General features: G+C 43.8%; 1 protein-coding gene across 1 annotated transcript in view; it reads right to left on the minus strand.

Moving 5' to 3' along the window:
• The window catches only part of CARMIL1 (capping protein regulator and myosin 1 linker 1), a 396,892-nt gene that overhangs the window by 75,181 nt on the left and 300,278 nt on the right, over positions 1-21,433 (minus strand). The window contains exons 25-26 of the mRNA XM_075533230.1: positions 20,831-20,959; positions 18,552-18,683 (exon numbers count right to left, since the gene is read on the minus strand). Coding sequence (XP_075389345.1) covers positions 18,552-18,683; positions 20,831-20,959 — 261 coding nt within the window. The remainder of the gene's footprint in view (positions 1-18,551; positions 18,684-20,830; positions 20,960-21,433) is intronic.

Here is a 21,433-nt window from a genome sequence, read left to right on the forward strand (position 1 = left end):
TCATTTTCCCCCTCCCTCATGAACCCTTGATAATTTATAAATTATTATTATGTCATATCTTACACTCTCCAACGTTTTCCTTCACCTACTTTTCTGTTGTCCGTCCCCCAGGGAGGAGGTTATATGTAGATCCCTGTAATCAGTTCCCTATTTCTACCCCACCCTCCCTCCACCACTCTCACCACTGGTCCTGAAGGGATCATCCGTCCTGGGTTCCTTCCCTGTGTTTCCAGTTCCTACCTGTACCAGTGTACATCATCTGGTCTAGCCAGATTTGTAAGGTACAATTGGGATCATGATAGTTGGGAGGAGGAAGCATTTAAGAACTAGAGGAAATTTTTTTTTGTTTCATTGTTGCTATGCTGCACCCTGACTGGTTCATCGCCTTCCGGCGACCCTTCTGTAAGGGGATGTTCAGTTGTCTACAGATGGGTTTTGGGTCCTCACTCCACACTCCCCCTCATTCACAATAAGATTTTTTGTTCTCTGATGCCTGATACCTGGGTTTCTGAATTTATAACTGAGCTGTTTATTTCAGTATGTAGTAAACAATATCTTAAAGTATCCTATCCATTCTTTCATATTAAAAAAGTTATGAGTAATATGAAAAAAAGAGAAAGAAAATGGCAATTAAAAAAACAAAGAAACGGTTCTTGCCTCAACGAGGTATGTTGGATTCAGCGTTATTCTGTAGGTAGTGTTTAGGGTAGTGCCAAGCACACATTAAAAGCACAGTATCTCACAGATAGCATGCTTAATCGGTTCCAGAGATTCTGGTTCTGATGCTAAGTCCTCTGTTGGGGTGAACGGGAGCAACGTACTATTATTACAGAGGGACTAGTACAGTGGTCTCACACCAAATCACAAGTCCACTAACAAACCCTCTCTTTCTTATACACACTGGCTGTGTAAAAGGATCCTGTGGGGATTGGGATGAGAAAAGGGAAACGGTCCAGAGATGAGTTCCACAAGCTACTCATGTTCGGACACTGCTCTGTCCCTATCATCACTCTGGTTGCGTGACTGCAAACAGGCTTGACACCAGCCATCTGCCAGTTTAAGACAAACCACCTTCCCCTTTTGCACCATGACTGGAGTTTCTAACACAGTTTGGCTGTTCACTGAAAAGCTGGAGGGTCCAGCTGATGGAGAGGTGCTTCTGAAGACAGGCCCAGAGCTCCACTTCCTGAAACACCTGCCATTGAAGTGCGTGCAAATGCAATTCTGCTCTAGTACTCATGGGGGCACCGGGAATCGGTCAGAGCTGACTTGGTGGCAAAGGGCAGCGATGGTTGCCACTGATGACCATACTCTGTTCCAGATACAGTGGTGGTCCACCCCATCTGAGAGGAGCAAGGCACTTCGACCTTCGGTACTCTCAATTTTGCTTCTGGCTTGTTCATTACCAGTGGTCCTCTTGCATGGCAGTGCTCGTTCAGGTAAAAAGAAACCCAGATCTAGAGAGGAGGCCTGACTTCCAGTGTAGGCGCCCCCGATGGGACATTTTGGTGGCAGGCAAGTAGGTAACTTAACCTTGCCTGACCTCTGCATTTTCACCTGAAAATCATTTCTAGGGGCTCTTGCTGCACTACAAATCCATGATAGCAAGTCTATTGCTGTGTAACAAGGATTTGAGCTCTGCTTTACATATTCAATATTTCTTAAAAACTTCGTATTGTGAATTAGGTGAAGGTTTACAGAGCAAATAATCCATTTTATAGTCGACCCATTCATCTCACCCACTGCAATCCCCTCAATGTGCCCTCACTTATCCCACATCCTCCCCATGTTTCCTAATTTCATTCGACCTGTTTCCTAATTTTCTGGACTTTGGATAAACGCTGCCCTTTTCATCTTAAATGGTTGATTATTCTAGCACGGGGCAGGTCCAGTTCCAGACCTGAAGGAGGCCTCTAGGGCCGAGTCTCCTTCTGACCAATCAGCCTGGTTTGTTTTGTTATGATCTGGGATTTGCTTCACACTGTTCTCTCACTCTTTTCAGGACTGTCCAATGTCATTCTTTTCAGAGCAGTTGGTAGTGGTGGGTGAGCTCCATCTAATTCTTCTGGTCTGAGTCATGCAGGATGATATTGGGTGGTCCAAGAGATCCATTGGACTACATGTTTCCATTATGTCTTTTGATTCACATCACTCTTATTTCTGCAGGATGGAGAGGCGACCAGTAACTGAGATTCAGAGAGCTAGCTGCTCATGAGCTTTCAAGAGGCCAGTCGCTACTCCCCAGAGTAGGATGTAAAACAGTATCTTTGTGCACTATGTGACGCTAGTTGACCTTGGTGATCCACAAGACTGTAGCCTGATACCCCACCCTTTCCACCATCCATTGACCCATTTTCTCATATGTAAGAAGTTTTCATAACTTTGCTCTCCATCATAGTCATTGATATATTTGGAGCAAAAGTAAATACACATAGACATATCTGTAGTCAGATCTCTCTCTATATTCCTAAGTATACACTTACTCTCCCTTCCACATGTGCTCAGTCTGTCCATCGGAGCATCAGCTTGTGTACTACTCCCATTGCAGAATTGTGTATGTTGACAATGTGTTGTTGTCTCTGTTGCCTTTGACTCTTGCCAACCTCTCCACCTCTTTCCCTATAGTATGTTACCTTTCTCTTCACACAAATTAAAACAGATTATTTTATAGTTTGTTTCTTGCCACTACCTCTGTTCGCAGCACTGGCCAACAATATAGCCCGCCACGCGGTGAAAGTAATTTCATCCATGATTTCTTTTGATCTAGAGAGTAAATCTAAGTCCAGGCAGGTTGGAGCATCCCTATTTTATATATCGGTTCAGTGGCAAAATTCTTGCCTTCTTTGTGGGAAACCCACATTCAACTCCTGGCCAACGTGCCACATAACCAGTCAGCACCCACTGGCTGTCAGCCGAGGCTTGCATGAGGCTTTATTGGGCAGGTTGCAGTGGAGATTCCAGAGTAAGCTGCACTAGGAAGAAAGGCCTGGTGATCCACTTCCAAAAGTCAGACAAAGAAAACCCTATGGTCCACAATGATGTAATCCACAACTGACCACGGGCATTCCTTGGGACTGGGAGGTGCTTCATTGTGCTATGCACACGCTGGCCATGAGTCAGAGTTCTACTTGACAGCAGCAAATATTTCGCAGATTAAGAAACTGGAGCTCAGGGAAGAGAGGAGTCTTGCTCAATGAAGGCACCTTGCTGTTACTGGAATGGGTGAGATGACACCTCAGATCTCTTTAGCCATCTTTCAGTGTTATTATGCAGTGCCCAGAGGGCTGCCCCTTTCCTCTCTGCTTCATGACCTGACAATTTCTTCCTCTACTCTCTTATGTCTATGGTACCTGAGGCTACCAGCTGCACTCTTTTGTTGTCAGGGGATGGCAGAAAGACACAGTGTGTTAGACAGGGTTTTCTAGAGAAACAAAACCAGGACACTTATTATTATACAGATAGAGAGATACAGCGTAAAAAATAAACAGCTAATTAGTCCACAAAGCAGTACACATGGCTCAGTTCAATTCACTTCCGTGAGACAGTTAATACCCTGGCAGTCCTTCAACTCATGAAGGCTGCTGGGTGCAAGTCAAGGAAGCAGACAGCTGAGTCTTCTGTACAACAATAGAGTCAGCCTGGCCACAGGCAGCAAAGAGCAGGGTGGGTCACCAAGGCAGCCAGATGACAGGGTCTGACAGTCCCAAGCTCAAGTGCTGTACACACCAGCAGCGTGGCAAAGCAGGTCTCGAAGGAACCTCAAGCGATAGTGACACGGTCCACAAGTTGGGGTGTCTCACAGGTAGTGTAGCTTGCAAGTTGAAGCAGAGCACTAGCTAAGGTAGTCACACACTGGTCTGATCATCAGAGAGCAAGAGACAGAAAGGAGAGGCTCACCGAGACATTTATCTCTTTGCCATTTAATTAAACTGCAACCTTATTAACCCCACATGCGTTCATTGGCCAGGTTGGCACAGTAATCCTACCTATTCCATACAGCATGAATTAGTAGTGGAGTCCTCAATCACCCTTCGCATGTAGGTCCCGAAACAGCATTTCATTTCATGCCCCATGGCTCTGTTCGCCACCAGGTCCAATGTTTCAACATTCATCCCACCCGTACCATCATCAAATTGCTATCTACATTCTGATACCACTCAGCGTTTATCAACAGGCACATAGAGAATGCATAGGCTGTTAACATAGAAAACGGAGCCTCCTACAAGCATTCCTCTTTAGATGGCCTACCACAGAAAAGGCAACTACAGCGTTTCATTTCCTCACTTCTACCCGGACCCAGAGGCATCCTGGGGGTGCTGTGCTTCAAGGACTGGGCTGATCACTCCAAGGTTGCCCATTGGAACCCACCAGCTACTCCACAGGACACAGGTGTGGCTGTCTGTTTCGACAAAGATTCAGCCTTGAAAGGCATACTTGGCAGTACTACGCTGTCCTTTTGGGTCGCTATGAGGGGGAATCGATTCGAGGGCAGGGGTTCTTGTCTTCTCTTCCCACGCAGACAAGAACCACTTCTAACAGCAGAATAAACCATTCTTGCGAAATCCGTGATGGGCGATGAATGGGACCGACATAGGTCAGAATTTTACAAGACTCCATAGATACCTCCCACCTCTACCCTTCCATCAATCGCATCTGAGACATGTTACTATATGACTAGACAGTTACTCAAAAGTGGAAATATCTTTAGTGAGAAGAAACCCCTATCGCACGTGGTGTCTGTTACCCTTCCAGCTTCATTTCTTTTCTAAGGTTTGAACAGCAAGCGTGAGTTTACTGAAGGGGATACTTTGGAAAAGAAGCCTGAAGGGTTCTTAGCTAGTTGAAAAGGCTCGGAAAATCCTAACGCTCGACCTTCTACTGGCTACTGGTGGACTTCCCACCCAAGGCTGGCTTTCTGGAGGATGCTCTGCTAACAGCTGGTCCTCTGTCGGGTTCTCCTCCTCCTTTCCGGTCTGCGCATCCCAGTGCCCAAGGCTTCACGTCCAGGTCATGCCTTGCCACACAGCCACATCCCCGTAACCTCAACCCAAACCACCCTCGCTGCTCCCGGGACTCCACGCGCGTCACAGAAGTCCTTGCTCCCGGGTTTCCTGCGTCGAATCTGTCAGGAATCAATCACCAGATGTGTGGAGTAGAAGTTCCTTCTTTCTCTTCTCTAGCATGATATGCAAAAGATTTTAATGATCTGGTCCATAACTTTCACAGAACTCCCCTGTTAAAAAAAACTAATCGGACTTGTTTTTCCTTTGTGAGAAAGCTTCTAACTCATGTGTCAGTGTCTTTGTTATCGGAAAATCTAGGTTTTCCATTTCCTTCGGGAGGTCATTATTTCTAATAAAGAAATAACTCCACTTTGTCTAGCTTTTAAATTATTTGATATAATGCAGAGAGCATAGAGGGAACCCTGGTGGTGTAGTGGGTTATGCTCTGGGCATGATCAGCAGTTCAAAACCACAAACCGCCCCGAGGAAGGAAGATGAGACTTGCTACTACCAGAGAGAAACAGGAATGGGAGTAGCAATACCAGGAGGGTAGGGGGAAAGTGGGGAGAGGAGGGGAGGCAGGGGAAGAAGAGGGGGCCGATCACAATGATCAACATATAACTACCTTCACACACCCCCCACCCGCCCCAGGGGGACAAACAACAGAAACCATGGGGGAAGGGTGATAGCGGTTGGTGTAAAATATGACAATAATAATTTATAATTTATCAAAGGGTCATGGGGGTCGGGAGGGGGAGCGTAGCTAATACTAAGGGATCAATAGAAAGTGAATGTTTAGAAAATAATGACACCCCCCCCCAAGAATTTATTTTAGAGGACGGCAATGAATCTGTAGCTCCAGGATATGAACATGTCTGATCAGAGCACATGGGAGCAGATGAAGGGGGAGAAGGAGAGAGTGGAGCACATCCTGGCCCACCAGGCCTTAAAAGACCATGTTCCGGCTCAGAGCAGACAATCTACAGAGAAGACCACATGACCGGCCCCACTATGAGACATGACATCCCTACAGGGGACAACACTGGAGACACAGTGTGGGAACTGAACCCGATCGGATCCCGCCACACTTAGGTAAAATACTAAGGGGGTGCAACAGAACAGCAAGGGAATGGAGCGGTGCGGTCGCCAGGGAATGCCACAGGTGGACTTTGGGGCCAGGACTTGGTGCCCCAGCAGACTGGACTGGAAAACACTCCTAAAGGCCAACAAACAGTCCTTGAACTAACTACAAGCTTTTCTTTCATGTGTTTTGTTTTGTCATTGGTTTGTTGTTGTTGTTGTTTTATATTATTGCTCAGTTATGCTCTATCTTGTTTTTGTGCATGTTATTAAATCCGCAGGTCTGTCTAGGTAAGATAGGCTGGATGAACAATCTGGAGGAGAAAACAATGGGACCAACAGTTCCAGGGGGACATGGGAGAAGGGGAGGTGGGGGAAAAGGCAGTGGTGTTAACAAACCCAGGGACAAGGGAACAACAAGTGCTCCAAATCGGTGGTGAGGAGAGTGTAGGAGGCCGGATAGGGTGTGATCAAGGGTAATGTAACCAAGAGGAATTATTAAAACCCAAACGAAGGCTGAGCATGATACTGGGAGAAGAAGAAAGTCAAAGGAAAGAGAGGAAAGAGCTGTGAGGCAAAGGGCATTTATAGAGGTCTAAATAAAGACAAATACATATATGAGGATGGGGAAATCGATCTATGTGCATATACTTATAGGTTTAGTATTAAGGTGGCAGATGGACATTGAGCCTCCACTCAAGTACTCCCTCAATGCAAAAATACTTCGTTCTATTAAACAGGCATTCTATGATGCTCACTTTTCTGACACAATCACTGAAGACAAAGCGGGTGCATAAGCAAATGTGGCGAAGAACACCAGACTGTGCAATCACGAGGTGTCAAAGGGATCAGGTATAAGGCATCATCAGAACAAAAAATCTTACCATAATGAAGTGGGGGGGGGGGCGAGTGCGGAGTGGAGACCCAAAGCCCATTTGTAGACAACTGGACAGTCCCTTACAGAAGGGTCTTGGGGAGGAGACGAGCCAGTCAGGGTGCGATGTAGCAATGATGAAACATACAACTTTCCTCTAGTTCATAAATGTTTCCTCATCCCCCACTATCAGGATCCCAATTCTATCGTACAAATCTGGCTAGACCAGAAGATGTACACTGGTACAGAGAGGAAATGGAAACACAGGGAATCCCGGGCGGATGATCCCTTCAGGACCAGTGGTGTGAGTGGCGATAGATACTGGGAGGGTAGAGAGAGGGTTGGGTGGAAAGGGGAAACCGATTATAAGGATGTACATATAACCTCCTCCCTGGGGGATAGACAACAGAAAAGTGGGTGAAGGGAGATGTCAGACAGTGTAAGATATGACAAAATAATAATTTATAAATTATCAAGGATTCATGAGGGAGGGGGAAGCGGGGAGAGAGGGGAAAAATGAGGAGCTTATGCTAGGGGCTTAGGTGGAGAGCACATGTTCTGAGAATGATGAGGGCAATGAATGTACAAATGTGCTTTACACAAGTGATGTATGTATGGATTGTGATAAGAGTTGTATGAACCCCTGATTTAAAAAAATAAAGAAAATGAAAACAATGATGGAACATATGTGCAAATACGCTTAATATAATTGATTTATGGATTGTTGTTATAAGAGATATAAGAGCCCCAATACAATAATCTTTTAATAAAAGGGAAAAAAAAAGAGTTGGTGGCTTGGAAACCCACAGGGGGCGTTGTACCTTGTCATGGAGGGTCATGATGAGTCTGGATCGACTCAATGGCAGTGAGAACACATAACCTTCTTGTCTTATCTTTGAAGATCATCGCAGCACCTATAGTTCACGCCCTTTCCATTCCTAACATTTTGCTCTCTCTTTCTAGATTAACCGTGTCAACAGCTTCCTTGCCTATTTGAACAGTGTTCAAGGAGCTAACTGTTGGCTTGGCTGCTCTTCTGCATTTCATGCTTCATTTCCTCCTTCGCTCTTGTGTATGGTTTTCCTTCGTACACTTTCGCTGGCTGTTAAAACTATTCTAACCCTATTCTCATAGGCTTAGCTCGGTCTCCAGCCTCTCCTCACTTTCAACGTTGGCGTTGAACTCTACACACTTGTGTCAAAATATTGATTTTGCTACCTCCCACAGGCTCAGATTCTAGTAATTACATTATGGCTCCATTGTGATGCTCTCTCATTATGCCTTCCCCTTTGACCTACGAGTTTAAAGTGATTTTTAAATCTATAAGCACGGGGATGGCTTTGTTTTAGTAATCTTTTGTTAATGGTTTTCTGTGTATTTGACAGCATGCCAGAGAATATGGTCTCTGACAACTGTTAAGACTATAACCTCATGAGCAATGTTCTTAAATATTCTATGTAGTCTTGATAAGAATTTATATTCTCATCCTGGGTGCACTAATTGTAAAGGTCCACCAGATCTAATTTGAGTATCTTTTGGTTTAATTGATCTACTAATTACTCAGTCATTAATTAAAACAAACCTCCTGCCATAGAGTGTTCAGCTTATAACTGTACTTTTAAAAATCAAGTTAATGTTTATACTTTGAAGCCTTATGTTTAGATTCATGCACATTTGACACTTACACATATTCAGGCAAATTGGACTTTCTTTCATTGCTCACTGATGCATTTTCTCTCTCAAAATGCCTTTTTTTTGTTGCTATGTTGGATAGAAGCATTTCTTGTGATTGTGGTGTGGAGCTGACCCTGGCATTGCAGTATAATTAGGGTGTCTGTCCCTGTCCACTACATGCAGTCTTCATGACATTCAAAATGGCTCTAGACAATTCCTAAAGGCCATTTAGGAATACAATAAAATCGTTGGCTTCGTGCTTCAGCTTTCGCGGCTGCACTGGAAATGTTAGCATGTGTGTGTTATTTGGCCTGATTCGCACCCCACACACAACAGAGCAAACCTTGCCTGGTCCTGCACCTCCTTCACAGTCATTGATGTACACAGTGCACTTCTGAGTGCCTGCCCACGTGAGGGGGCATTCATCCCTAACACTATATTAGACACAATTCTTGTGTTGTGTTCCACAGGATGTTCATTGGCTACTTTTCAGAAAGAGACTGTCAAGCTTTTCTTTTCAGTCTGACTTTGTCTGAAAACTGCTGAAACCTGTGGATGAGGCTACATTAGAGGTGCAGTGAGTCGTAATAAAAATCCATAAAATAGGAGGAAATATACGGAGATGGGAAGACGGAGGAAGGGCGCCCTGTGCCAAGGCTGCATCTACAAGCCAATGAATGCTTCCCATGACCAGAGCTTTCAGAACAGCAGGGAGCAGCTTTTATCACACGGCAACAAGTCAGCCACATGGCTAACATTACACTGGCTGGAGACTCTGAGTCAACAGAATTGTGAGGCGATCGATGTCTCTTTTTATAATCCACCAAGTCCGGGCAGACATGCAGAAGGTGCATCTACCTTGCTTACAACTTGCTGGGCTGCTTGAAGCTGAACACGTGCATATCACATCACTCCTTGCAATTCCCAGCTGCCATCTCTTCAAATGTTGCCTTTCCCTCATTCACTCTCGCTCTTTTTCCTTCTGGAAATCTAAATTACATTTGCATTACATTCTCTCACTCTATCCAAGTTTCTTAGATTTTCTGACACCGTTTCCATTTTGTTATGCCACATAGTACAGAGTAGAATGATGCCAGAGGTGTCTCTTGATTGCGATCTTCATAAAAAAGATCAGTAGCCTGTTCTTCTATGGTGCTGCTAGGCAGGTTTGAACCACCAACCGCTAGGTCAGCAGTTGTGCTGAGCCAGTCCTGCAATTAAACTCTGAAAACTCAGATTTTATTTTGCATGTACCTCTTCAGTGGCATTTACTACTGATGATATATTCTGACTATAAAATAACTTAATGGGACTTAGTAATATAAATTGGATGATTAACTTTAACATGACAGCCACATATCCTCCTATTTGTGAAATGAGTTGATGACCTGCTATAACTCATTTTCTGCCAGTGGTTCTCAACCTTCCTAATGCTGCAACACTTTCATACAGTTCCTCATGTTGTGGTGATCCCCCCAACCATAAAATTATTTTCGTTGTTACTTCATAACTGTAATTTTGCTACTGTGATGAATTGGATGACCCCTGGGAAAGGATCATTCAACCCTACAGGGGTCGCGACCCACAGGTTTAGAACCACTGTCTTATGCAGATACAGCTTCCAGGCAAATGGGCTCTGAAATATCTTTTTCTCTTACTTTGGAAAATACACAGTGTAGGAAAAAAAAAAAAAAGAGAGAGAACCCAATTAGAGAACTCTTCTGGCAAAACTGAGTTAATAGTTGACAGAATGCCACCGGACTCTTTCAGGTCTCATTTCCTAAGTAAACTTGAAGCTTAACAGTGCTGCGCTTCACAGTTGAGGCCCTGAGAGAAACCAAGAACTTCCCCGTCCAAGACAAACGCCCTAAAGCTCAAGTCCAGAGGTGGAAAATGAAAGTCTCCTTGTGCTTGAACATTCAGATGGCTCTTATTCAGCTACTCTTACTCTAGGGTCAATGTTAGGACCAAAAGAGGAAAAATAGGAAAAAGACTTGCCATGTGAGAGGGCACTGTACCTGAAACAGGCCCGCTCCAGACAAAAACACCAGCTGTTTCCAATGAAGGAACTTCTCCAAGCTGACGGTTTTCCCTTCTCCAGGAAGTTTGTTAAGAAGGCTGGCTCTCGCTAGAGCTTTCTTAAATAACATTTTTTGAAAGACTGCTCAGAGAGCTATTTGAACTTATTCAACAGTCAAACTGTCTATCCCTGACCAGGAATTCCTCGACAAGAGAATACCAATGCTGGAAGGAATCTATTTCGAGGCCAAGATAACCTTGTACAGCAAGGAAGCGACACAAAAAGTTTAAGACATCTTGCTTTGAGCCCGTGACTAGTTAGGACCAAACTCAGAATGCGCACCTAGGTCTGCTAGTCCTCACATCTTTCTTCTTTTCCTGTCTCCTTAAATTCATTACGGTAAACACTTACTTTATGCAATAACCGTGTGTGTGTGTACTACACAAAACATAATTCACCCCCTTTGACATTTTAGAGAAGATGGAAACAGAGAAAGGACTCTGGGAAAATGTGATGCAGTAGTGAAACAAGGAAGCCTGGCTAGCCCTGACACTAGTCAGGAGGGCACGGGAGGGGCAGGCTTTATCCGGCTGCACACAGGGTCTCTCTGAGTGGGAACGGACACGACAGTACCTGACAACATGACACCAACAGGGGTTTAGTATAACACCGAACACTGGCTACGAGAGGAAGACATTTTTCTACACTTACTTCAATTTAAGTCCAGACATGGGAAAGCTATGTATCAGCAGATAAATGGGGAATATTGTTAAAATAGGAACAGGAAACCCACTCGGAAGGAAATGGAAAGAAAACCTCCTATAATTCATTGAAACTATCAAAAACTCAAAATGTAGAACAAAATTGGAAATGGTAATAGACCAGGCTGGCTGGCCTGATAGAGATGGATGGAACCCTCCAGACTGTGTCCCTTAGATGCCCATCAATCCTGGAGCCCAGTCTCCTCCTCAGGGGCCACTTTCAGGCCAACAACAGAGAGGTCTGTTGAGGCAGAAGCATACTCCTTAGTAAAATCAGCCAGGAGGCCCAAAACAGCTGCACTTGCCTAAACATAAAACCCAGAAGGCCAGGGGGAAAGTGGGGAAATGCTGACGCATCGAGGAGATTGCAAAAAGAATCCCGAGCCCCACATGCCCAGAGGGTTGGATGGAAAGCGAGTTTGCTCAGTAAACTTTCGCCCAGACCCACACACAGTCAACAGGTGGTCCAGCTTACAAGGAAGCGAGTAAGTAACATTTAATTAAGAAATATTGATTTGAGGCTTTTCTGTGACTCACACTAGAGATATCCCCCAAGGGAAAGGAACTAGAAACCCAGAAGGACAGAGGATCATGAAAACAGGCCGTGGGAAACAGAAACTAACACGCCGCTTGGGAGCTGGGACCTTGGAGGTGGTGAGGAGAGCCGCTCGCGAGGCACTGACCAAGAGGCCACAATAGCAGCATCAGGGAAAAAATGCAGGGGATAGTCCACTTATATTAAAACCAACGTTCTTTGGAGTCCACATATTTACACTACTTTAGGCTTTTAAAGGTTCAAATGTTTCAGGCTTCAGATTTTCGCCCACTAGCCAATAACCATTTGCTGTCACGTGGAGTCTGATTGGTGGCAACCCGTGTATATGAGTAGAACTGTGTTATATGGGGTTTTCCGTGGCTGGCTGATCACAGCAGATCACCAGTACTTTCTTCGGAGGCGCTGCTGTGCAGACCTGAAGCCCTGAGCTTTCAGTGAGCAGCCATGCACCTTCATCATGTGCACCACTGGGATGTCCCACAGCCTCGCCTTGCTCTGAAGAACGACTGACTGGCAAGAGTCTGTGTAAGCTATTTTGTGTAACGAGAAGGAAATGAACCCCAATGGTAGAGGAGACACTTTAGAGCAAAAGAAACCATCCATGACCTTGAGAAGATGTTTGACAAGGAAGTTCCTGTTGCCATAGTCTGTGCCCGTTTATCTGCTAACCCATTCTTAGTAAGCCCAAGGTTCTTACACATTTCCCAGAAGAACAAAGTAGACAATGTGCATAAATAAGTAATGCTCAAAATGCAAAATACACATGGAGAAAAGAATGACCTGATGCATCCCAGATTATTTAAAAAGCCCGAAAGATCTGAGATAGCATTTTTGTCCCCATAATATTGATCCACATGACCAAGGTTGACAACCTTAGTCAAGGGCAGATGTGGCATGGTGAGCTGCTAGAGGGCAGTTTGAGAAATTAGAAAATGTACGTACCTATGTAGATGTATCTGGTGTCCACTTTACATGTCACAGGAATGCAACCTACAACTAGGTTAATTTTAACATTAAAGGGTACAAACAAATGGTTTGCTCTTGACATACTAACCTAAAGGTTGGCGAGTAGCCCTCGCCCCCTGCCCTGACCCCACTGACCCTCCAGCAGTGTCGCAGGAGAAAAGCCTGCGGGGGAGCTGCTTCACAAAGAACACTGTCAAAACAACATGATGGAGGCCTTTGACTCTGACCCATGACATGACCATGAGTTGGGCTATCCCAACAGAACCAATCGGAAATCAGAAAGTCAAATATGCTGATATATCTACATCCCGGTCTAACAAATCACTAAACCAAACCCACTGCTATTGAGTTGACTTCAACTCATAGCGATCCTTAAGGGCAGAATAGAACAGCCCCTTTGGGTTTCTGAGACTTTATTTGTTTATCTATTTATTTGTTTATTTTACTTTAAATCTCTACAGCAGTAGAGACAGACTCTTCTTTCTCCTGTGGGGTAACTGGTGAGTTTGAAACATTGACCTAGTGGTTAGCAGCTCAATGGGTAAGCCAATTGTGTCACCAGGACTCCTTCTATACCAACCAACCAACCAACCAACCAACCAACCAATGAACCAACCAACCAACCAGTCTCTTTTCTACCCATCTGCCTCTGCTCAGAAAACGTATCTGTGGCCACAGTTAAATATAATAACAACACCAAACAGTCCCTCCATACTATGCTTACTCCTCGCTTAGCAACATGGTTAGGCTCTAAACACTACGTTGTTATGGGAAATTGGCATTAGGTAAGAGTTGGGGCATGGTTGGTGGCTGAATTACCCAACTATTCACTCATTACTTATTGGGCATCCCCAGCATATTTGATGGAATTTGTGGAGCAGACAGCCCCGTTCCTCTCCATGCCTTCCCTACCACTGCAGAACCCTTGGGAATTACGTGGTAGTGGTTGGGTGTTGCCTGCTGCTACCTGTTGCCCGCCCACCACTCACCCTGGAGGAGATTCCACTCATGCTTTGCTTGACCCATGTCTACAGCCCTATTTTTCCCACTTCCTGTCAGGCCCCCAGGACTGACCTCTCCAGAGCCTTTGGGCCTTGGCCTAGCTCCCATCTTGTGCTGTTCCACTGTTGCCCCTAACCTTGTGTGGCCAGACCCGGACATCACAAGGAGAAGCTGAACCATGGTTGACTGGCCACCGACCTTCATGTAGCCTGGGCATAGCCGAAGCCTCCTATCTATCATTTTGAGTATCTCTTAGATGTGCCTCAGGCCTGGTTCTGGCCCAAAGCAGGTCACTAGAGGTGCTGCCTAAGAATTATTCGAAAGTTATCATGAATTTGAAGCGTTGGATAATAAGACAGTCAATAAGTAAGGAATAGGTGTAAAAGCAAAGGAAGACAGAGGCTTACCAGCTTAGATAACCTACCTTTTCTCTCTGATTAACTTAATTTGCAAAGAGAGTAATTAGCATGCTCTGAAGTTATTTTGAGTTGTGTATCAAATCTCTGAGCACTGCAACAATTGTTTTCCCAACAGAAATCAGAGCAAATAATTATAGAAAGTTAGTCACTTCTTTAAAAAGACATCCTTGAACAGGAAGATAAAAAAATGAGGAACATTTCTTGAATGTGAAATTTCTCTAGTGTAGCTATTTTATTTATGTTCTCTACTTTAAAAAAACAATTTTATTGGGACTCTTACAGCTCTTATAACATTCCATACATTAATTGTATCAAGCATATTTGTAGATATGCTGCCATCATCACTTTCTAAACATTTACTTTCTATTTGTGCCCTTGGTATCATTTCCTCTTTTTTCCCTCCTTCCCCCACTTCCACCCTCATGACCCCTTGCAACATTATAAATTATTATTGTTTTCATGGCTTACATGGAATGTTGTCTCCCTTCACCCACATTTCTGTTGTTCACCCCCCTGGGGGGTAGGGGGTTAGGGGTTATTGTGATCAGTTCCCCCTTCCTCCCCATCACCCCCACCTCCCTCTTACTCTCATGGTATCGATACTCCCATTTCTGTTCCTGATAGGTTTACCTGACTTGGATTCTGTGTGTCGTAAGCTCTTATCTGTACCAGTGCACATGCTCCTGTCTAGCCAGAACTGAGAGGCAGGACTGGAGTCATGATAGTGGGGGGTGAGGACGGCTCACAGAACCAGAGGATGTGTTTCATCAGAGCTGTACTGCACGGACGCTATTGTGAAGCGGGGGCTGTTGAGTTGGTCCTGGCTCCCTGCAGGGCAGTCACTTGTTTGATACTCAGCCTGGTCACAAGCATACTAGTGTTTTCATGTCTGAATGTTGCGGACAGGTCAAGCATTAACTCGTGGTTGCACTTACATGAATTTCTGCAGTGTGTCAGCATGAAAGCAACGTAGGTCTTTATAGGTGGCATTTGCATGGGACAGTTTCAGCTTGACATAGCTGACCAGCAAAGTGCAATATGATTTTTCTGGCCATTGTCTTTGTTATTCCCACCAAACAACCTTTTGATGATGGGTGTGGGGAGAAGAAGGGGAGGAAAGCCACAGGATTCAGTTGTGACTGTGAGCCGGGTTAATTGTTATTGTCATCCTGCTGGGTATAAAACCAGCCATCTCAGAAGGGTGATGGGGGGGAAACCTCACTACTAGCAAGGAGAAGAAAGGAGTACAGCGTGTCCACTGAACCTCGCTTGAGACAGGAGACAGCTTTGACACAAGGATTCACAGAGAAGCGGCAGCGGCAGAACCCAAAGCAAGAGCGTGAAACGGAATGGCAGCCTTTCCAGCCCACAGAGCAAGTAAGGTGTGTGCATGGCCCAGGAGGCCGGAGTGGGGAGGTAGGTGCCTCGGGTACTTACTTGGAGGAGTTGGGTTTGCTGATCCATGGAACTAGAGCGGACTGCCTTTGGGTTGAAGTTTATGGTGTGGTGGCATTGCCCTATGGGCGTTTACTGGCTGCCCTCAAAGAGCTTTGTAACATTGAACAGAATAAAGGCCAATGGACCCCTGTGGCTGAGAGGCCTCTCTGTGAGGTACATACAGTTCAGAAGAAGCTGCCCTGTCTGAATCACTGCATCCTGGGCATTTGAAATCTGTTCATTTCCTTAATAAACCCACCCCTGAGAGTATTGCCTGTGAATTCTGTGTAGCCATTGCCATCAGTGACTGGAGCCCACTGAAGAATGGGCAGTGCTCTGGGAGAGAAGACTGGAGGGTGGGGCAGGTCTGACTCTTGGAAATTGGCCTTCGGCAGCGGATGTGGATGATTCTTTTCCTTCGCCTTGAGAAGTTCCTGGAGGTCAGATGCCACTCCCATGTCATTTCCTTTACACTCCCAGTGACCTACGTTTGACAGAAGCACTGCCCAGTCTTATGTCACCTTCACAAGAGTTGCTAAATTTCAGCTTGCTGTGGCAACCACTGTGTCAGTCCATCTTGTTGAAGGTACCTCTGTTTTTGATGAGCCTCTATGCTAAGCATGTTATCGTTCTCCATTTCAGATAACATGGCCTAAATACAGACGATGAATGTCATCCTTTCCGTTCTAAGGAGCATTTTGGCTGTATTTCTTCCAAGGCAGATTTGTTTGTTCCTCTGGCAATCCATGGGATATTCAATACCTTTTGCCAATACCATAATTCAAATGCATAAATTCTTTGTTAGTTTTCTTTGACAAAATGTGGATCATAAAAAATTATGGTTAACATTATGAACAATGGGAATTCCAGAACAATTAATTGTGCTCATGTAGAACCTGTACACAGATCAACATGCAACGGTTCTAACAGAACAAGGAGCTACTGCAAATATTACTGAAGAGTGGGGAGTGCTGTGGGAGAGACGACTGGGTGTCAGAAGGTTGTGTAACAGAGTTGTATCCTTTCACCATACTTATTCCATCTGCACACTGAGCGAATCATCCAAGAAGCTGGGCTCTATGAAGACCTTGGCATCAGGACTGAAGGATGGCTTATTAATAACTTGAGCTATGCAGGTGACACAACCCAATTTGCTGAAAGGGAAGAGAACTTAAAGCTTTGATGGTGAAGATCAATGGCCACAGTCTTTACTATGACTCACACTCCAATGTAAAGGAAACAAAAATCTTTACAACTGGAATAATAGACAACAGCATGACACATAAATGAAGATTTACGTTCGCAAGGATTTCATTTTACATGGGCCCACAATCAACAAGCTGTAGTCAAGAACAGAACAGCATATTACAATGGGAAAATATGCTGCGAAAGACCTTTTCAGTGTATTAAAAAACAAAGGAGCATTTGGAGGACTAAGGTGTACTTGAACCAAGCTTTGGTTTATAAAGTTAACTGAAGAAGAACTGGTTACTCTTGTTGTTGCCAATTGTTGAGTAGAGTCTAACTCATGGTGACTCCATGTGTGCAGAGTAGAACTATGCTTTTTGAAGTTTTCCACCACTAATGCTTTGGGAAGTAGGCTACCTTGCCTTTCTTCTGAGGTCCCTCTGGAAAGATTCAAATCACCAATCTTTTGACCAGTCGTCAAGTGCTTAACTATCCGTAACCCTCGGGACTCTTCAAGTTACTTTATCTACTAAAATTTCTGAAATCTCCCTTCCTCCCGCCTCCCCATTTTTAGTTATAGAAACGATAGGAGATCCCCTGCTATTTCAGGTCCTTGTAACTTAATTCTAAATTTCTTTCTTCGTCTTTCAACCAGGTCCTTAATACTTTTATTATCTATTTACTTCAGCAGACTCCCCAAATAGACAGTGTCTAAGCACTGGAAGCTCAGCTCCTATCAGCGCGCTCCTCACTTTGCATCACATCGCTTTGTGAGGGTTCGGGCTTGTGTCACATGGTTGTACCTGTGGGAAGGTAGGGGTGGAGTCCAACCTTTTAATCAGGACATAGCCTAATGATGTCTCCTTAGGTGTGTGGCCCATGAAGAAGAGCTACTGTGGAGAACTGGGCTTGTTCTTGGCCCTTTACTTGATTGGATTCTGTCTGACTTCTAAGGACAGTAGGTCATTGACCACGGGAGCTGGCAGTGCCCTGCCACGTGCTTGCTAAACTTGGATCCACGCAACTCTGTACCCAGCAGCCTAGAATCTCCCAGCTTCCCAATTTGACTTCCTGATTCATCTGACCCATGGACTTGAGCTGGACTGGGCTATATAAAAATTATTTATAATTTTATTTCTTAGTAGAGTTCTTTCCCATACATATGGGGTCAATGATATTGTTTCTCTAGAAAACCGAAGCCAATCCGCACATGTAATTAAGAGCAGACCTACTTCCTGAAGCAGACCTCTTTCTCTAAGAAGAAATTGATCATTCCCTGATTGAAAAACCACTGATAACTTATCATATAGTGAGTACATTTAATAGATTCACCATCAAAAAGAAGATTGGATTTTGAGAGATTTCTTGTCCTTATTATGCAAGCCATTAATCCAAACCATAAAAAAAGTTGGAAAAGACATTCTCTTCAATTGTTTACTACCTGTACACACACACACACACACACACACACACACACACACCCCAAAAACCAAATGTAGCTAAGGTACAAAATGCTGTCACACATAGTTGAAACATAACAATTTCACTTTCTAAAATAATAACCCACAAACCTTCAGCTGTTCATCTACGACTCTTGTAACTTCCCCAGCCATTGAGTCCAGGGTCTCCTGAATTGGACTTGATGACAAGCCACTGGCCTCTGCCCAAGATGCACCGCCAACATGGTACAAATTTGGTAACAACTGAAACAAAACAAGACAAAATTAACCTTTACATAGCTGAGAAAAAAGAAGCATCGTCAAAATATTTGTAGAGTTAATAAAAAGGTTGGAGAAAGCCAATAGTTGAAGAAATATTATTAGGGATAATTTCTTCTTGATTAAAGACAATGATTGATTACAGATGAATAAACTGAGGCCCAGACTCTACAGGCAGGCAATAAATTAGAATACTCTATGGAGATAATTGGCTGGAGAGTAGGAGACTCCTAATTAGGGGGCCACTTCTCTTATTAAGCAATCTGAGACCACAGGAGCACTCCTCTTACTGCCTAGTACCTTAATGTTAACATCCACAGTATGAACACAGGGTATGACTTATAACTCAATCTTCTTCTAGTGACACTGAATGATTGTGTGATTCTAGTACCAGTCAGGGCTAGGTCCCAAATTTTAAAACTATCTAACAGTCCTCTCTCTACCAAGTCACATTCAGAAGAGGCAGAGGGGACATTGATGGTATCAGCTTGGAATGAGGATCAATTTTTAAATGAGTCATTCTTCATTTAGAGTGTGCCTACAACTCTCCAGATTCCTTACCCATTAGACTAAACACTGGTCAGAGTGGCTATCAAAGGAGAAAAAATAAAAGTAAAACTTACTTAATTATTTTTAATCATTTTATTGGGGGCTGTTACAGCTCTTATCATAATCCATATATCCGTGCAATGTGTCAAGCACATTTGTAATATGTTGCCATTATTTTAAAAACATTTGCTTTCTACTTGAGCCCTTGACATTAGTTCCTCATTAACCCCCCACCCTCTCTCCTTCATGAACCCTTGATAATTTATAAATTGTTATTTTTCATATCTTACACTAACCGCTGTCTGCTTTCACCCACTTTTCTGTTGTTCATCCCCCTGGGAAGGGGTTATATGTAGATCATTGTGTTCTTTCCCCACTTTCCCCCCTAGTATCGCTACTCTCATTATTGGCCCTGAGGGGATTATCTGTCCTAGATTCCCTGTGTTTCCAACTCCTATCTGTACCCATGTACATTCTCTCATCTAGCCAGATGTGTCAGGTAGAATTGAGGTCATGATAGGGGGAAGAGGGGGAGGGAGCATTAAAGAACTAGAGGAAAGTCATATGTTTTATCAGTGCTGTACTGCACCCTAACTAGCTCGTCTCTTCCTTGTGACCCTTCTGTGAGGTGATGTCCAATTGTCTACAGTTGGGCATTAGGTCTCCACTCCATGCCCTCCCACCCGCCAACTCATTCCCCTTGAATATGTTTTAGTGCTGGGTCTTAGATGCGTGATACCTAATCCCATCAACACTTCATGATCACAAAGGTTGGTGTGTTTCTTCCATATGGACTTTGTTGCTTCTGAGCTAGATGCCCTCTTTTTTATCTTCAAGTCTTTAAGACCCCAGACGCTATATCTATTGATAGCTGGGTACCATTAGCTTTCTTTACCACATTTACTTATGTACCCATTTTGTCTTCAGTGATCATGTTGGGAAGGTGAACATCACAGAATGCCAGGTTATTAGAACAAAGTGTTCTGTGTTGAGGGAGAAGTTGAGTAGAGACCAAATGGAAATTGACTTAATTCTTAAATGACATACAAATTAGTTTCAAACACAAAGGAATGACTGACTGACTGAATGAATGAGGCTTCTCTAATATTCAGGGTCCTAAAGTATCCTTTACACTGACCCTCTGCTTTTGTAGAAAGGAGACAGAGAAAAAAAATCATCTAGCTAGACATTAGTCCTCTGGGAAGGGGTAGGGAAGTCAAGGAAGTTAGGACTAGTTTTGAAAATTGAATTTACAAACACCCTTTCCTTGTGGAAATTTTAAAAATACGCATAAATGCGTAAGGGACTAGTACAAGAAACATCCAAAAGCATCCGCTGAACACACATCTCTATGTCCAACATTTCTTTCATCTGATCCCTACCAACTTCCTGGCCCACCTTGCTCCCACCAATGTTGGTCCAAATCATAGTTTTATATTTTATACAATAAGATTTTTATTACTAATTCATTCATGTAACATCTTTCTCTTTATCAAAAATCCTGAAGGCTTTGTTGTTCTTCCCAAGGGCCTTGATCGTCATTGTTTTTAAACACAAGACACATTGCTTGGGATGGGACTCACCGTTTTAGAGTTCTTGGCATCGCGCATGAGCCTTTCCGCTGATTTTAAATCTTCCTGAACAACATCTTCCTCACAATTTCGTAGAGAGTTGAGGTGGTCTTGCACTTTCACACAGATTCTGTCGATCATCTACTCCAAACCAGAAAAATGATAGCAAATATCAGTGATGGGACAACAGATCTTGAAACAGAAGTTAACACAAAATGAACGAGGATGAGAAACTCCAAGAATGTAGCTTATGAGCAATGGGCATTTTCATTGAACTATCTAAATGAGAAGCCTTTGGTAGCATTAATTCTAGGAAAAGAGGAAGAGAGGGTGAGAGAGAGGGAGAGGAAGAAAAAAAGAAAGAGGGAAGGAAGGAAGGAAGAAAAAGAGGAGTAATTCAGTCTCCTGTGCTGCTTTAGAAAATCAGCAAGAAGAATAAAAGTGAATTATTTCTTGCCGACTGTAAACTGTGAATATTTCTTGGTGATTCAGTAGCACTTTGCTATGGTAACTCTCCTTCACTAAGTTTTATAAAAACAATTGTATTGACCTATAATTCACATACCATACAATTCAATGGTGTGAATATAATAAAATGATGGTACAATCATCGCA

This window comes from Tenrec ecaudatus, chromosome 1, assembly GCF_050624435.1.
Source record: "Tenrec ecaudatus isolate mTenEca1 chromosome 1, mTenEca1.hap1, whole genome shotgun sequence".
NCBI lineage: Eukaryota > Metazoa > Chordata > Mammalia > Afrosoricida > Tenrecidae > Tenrec > Tenrec ecaudatus.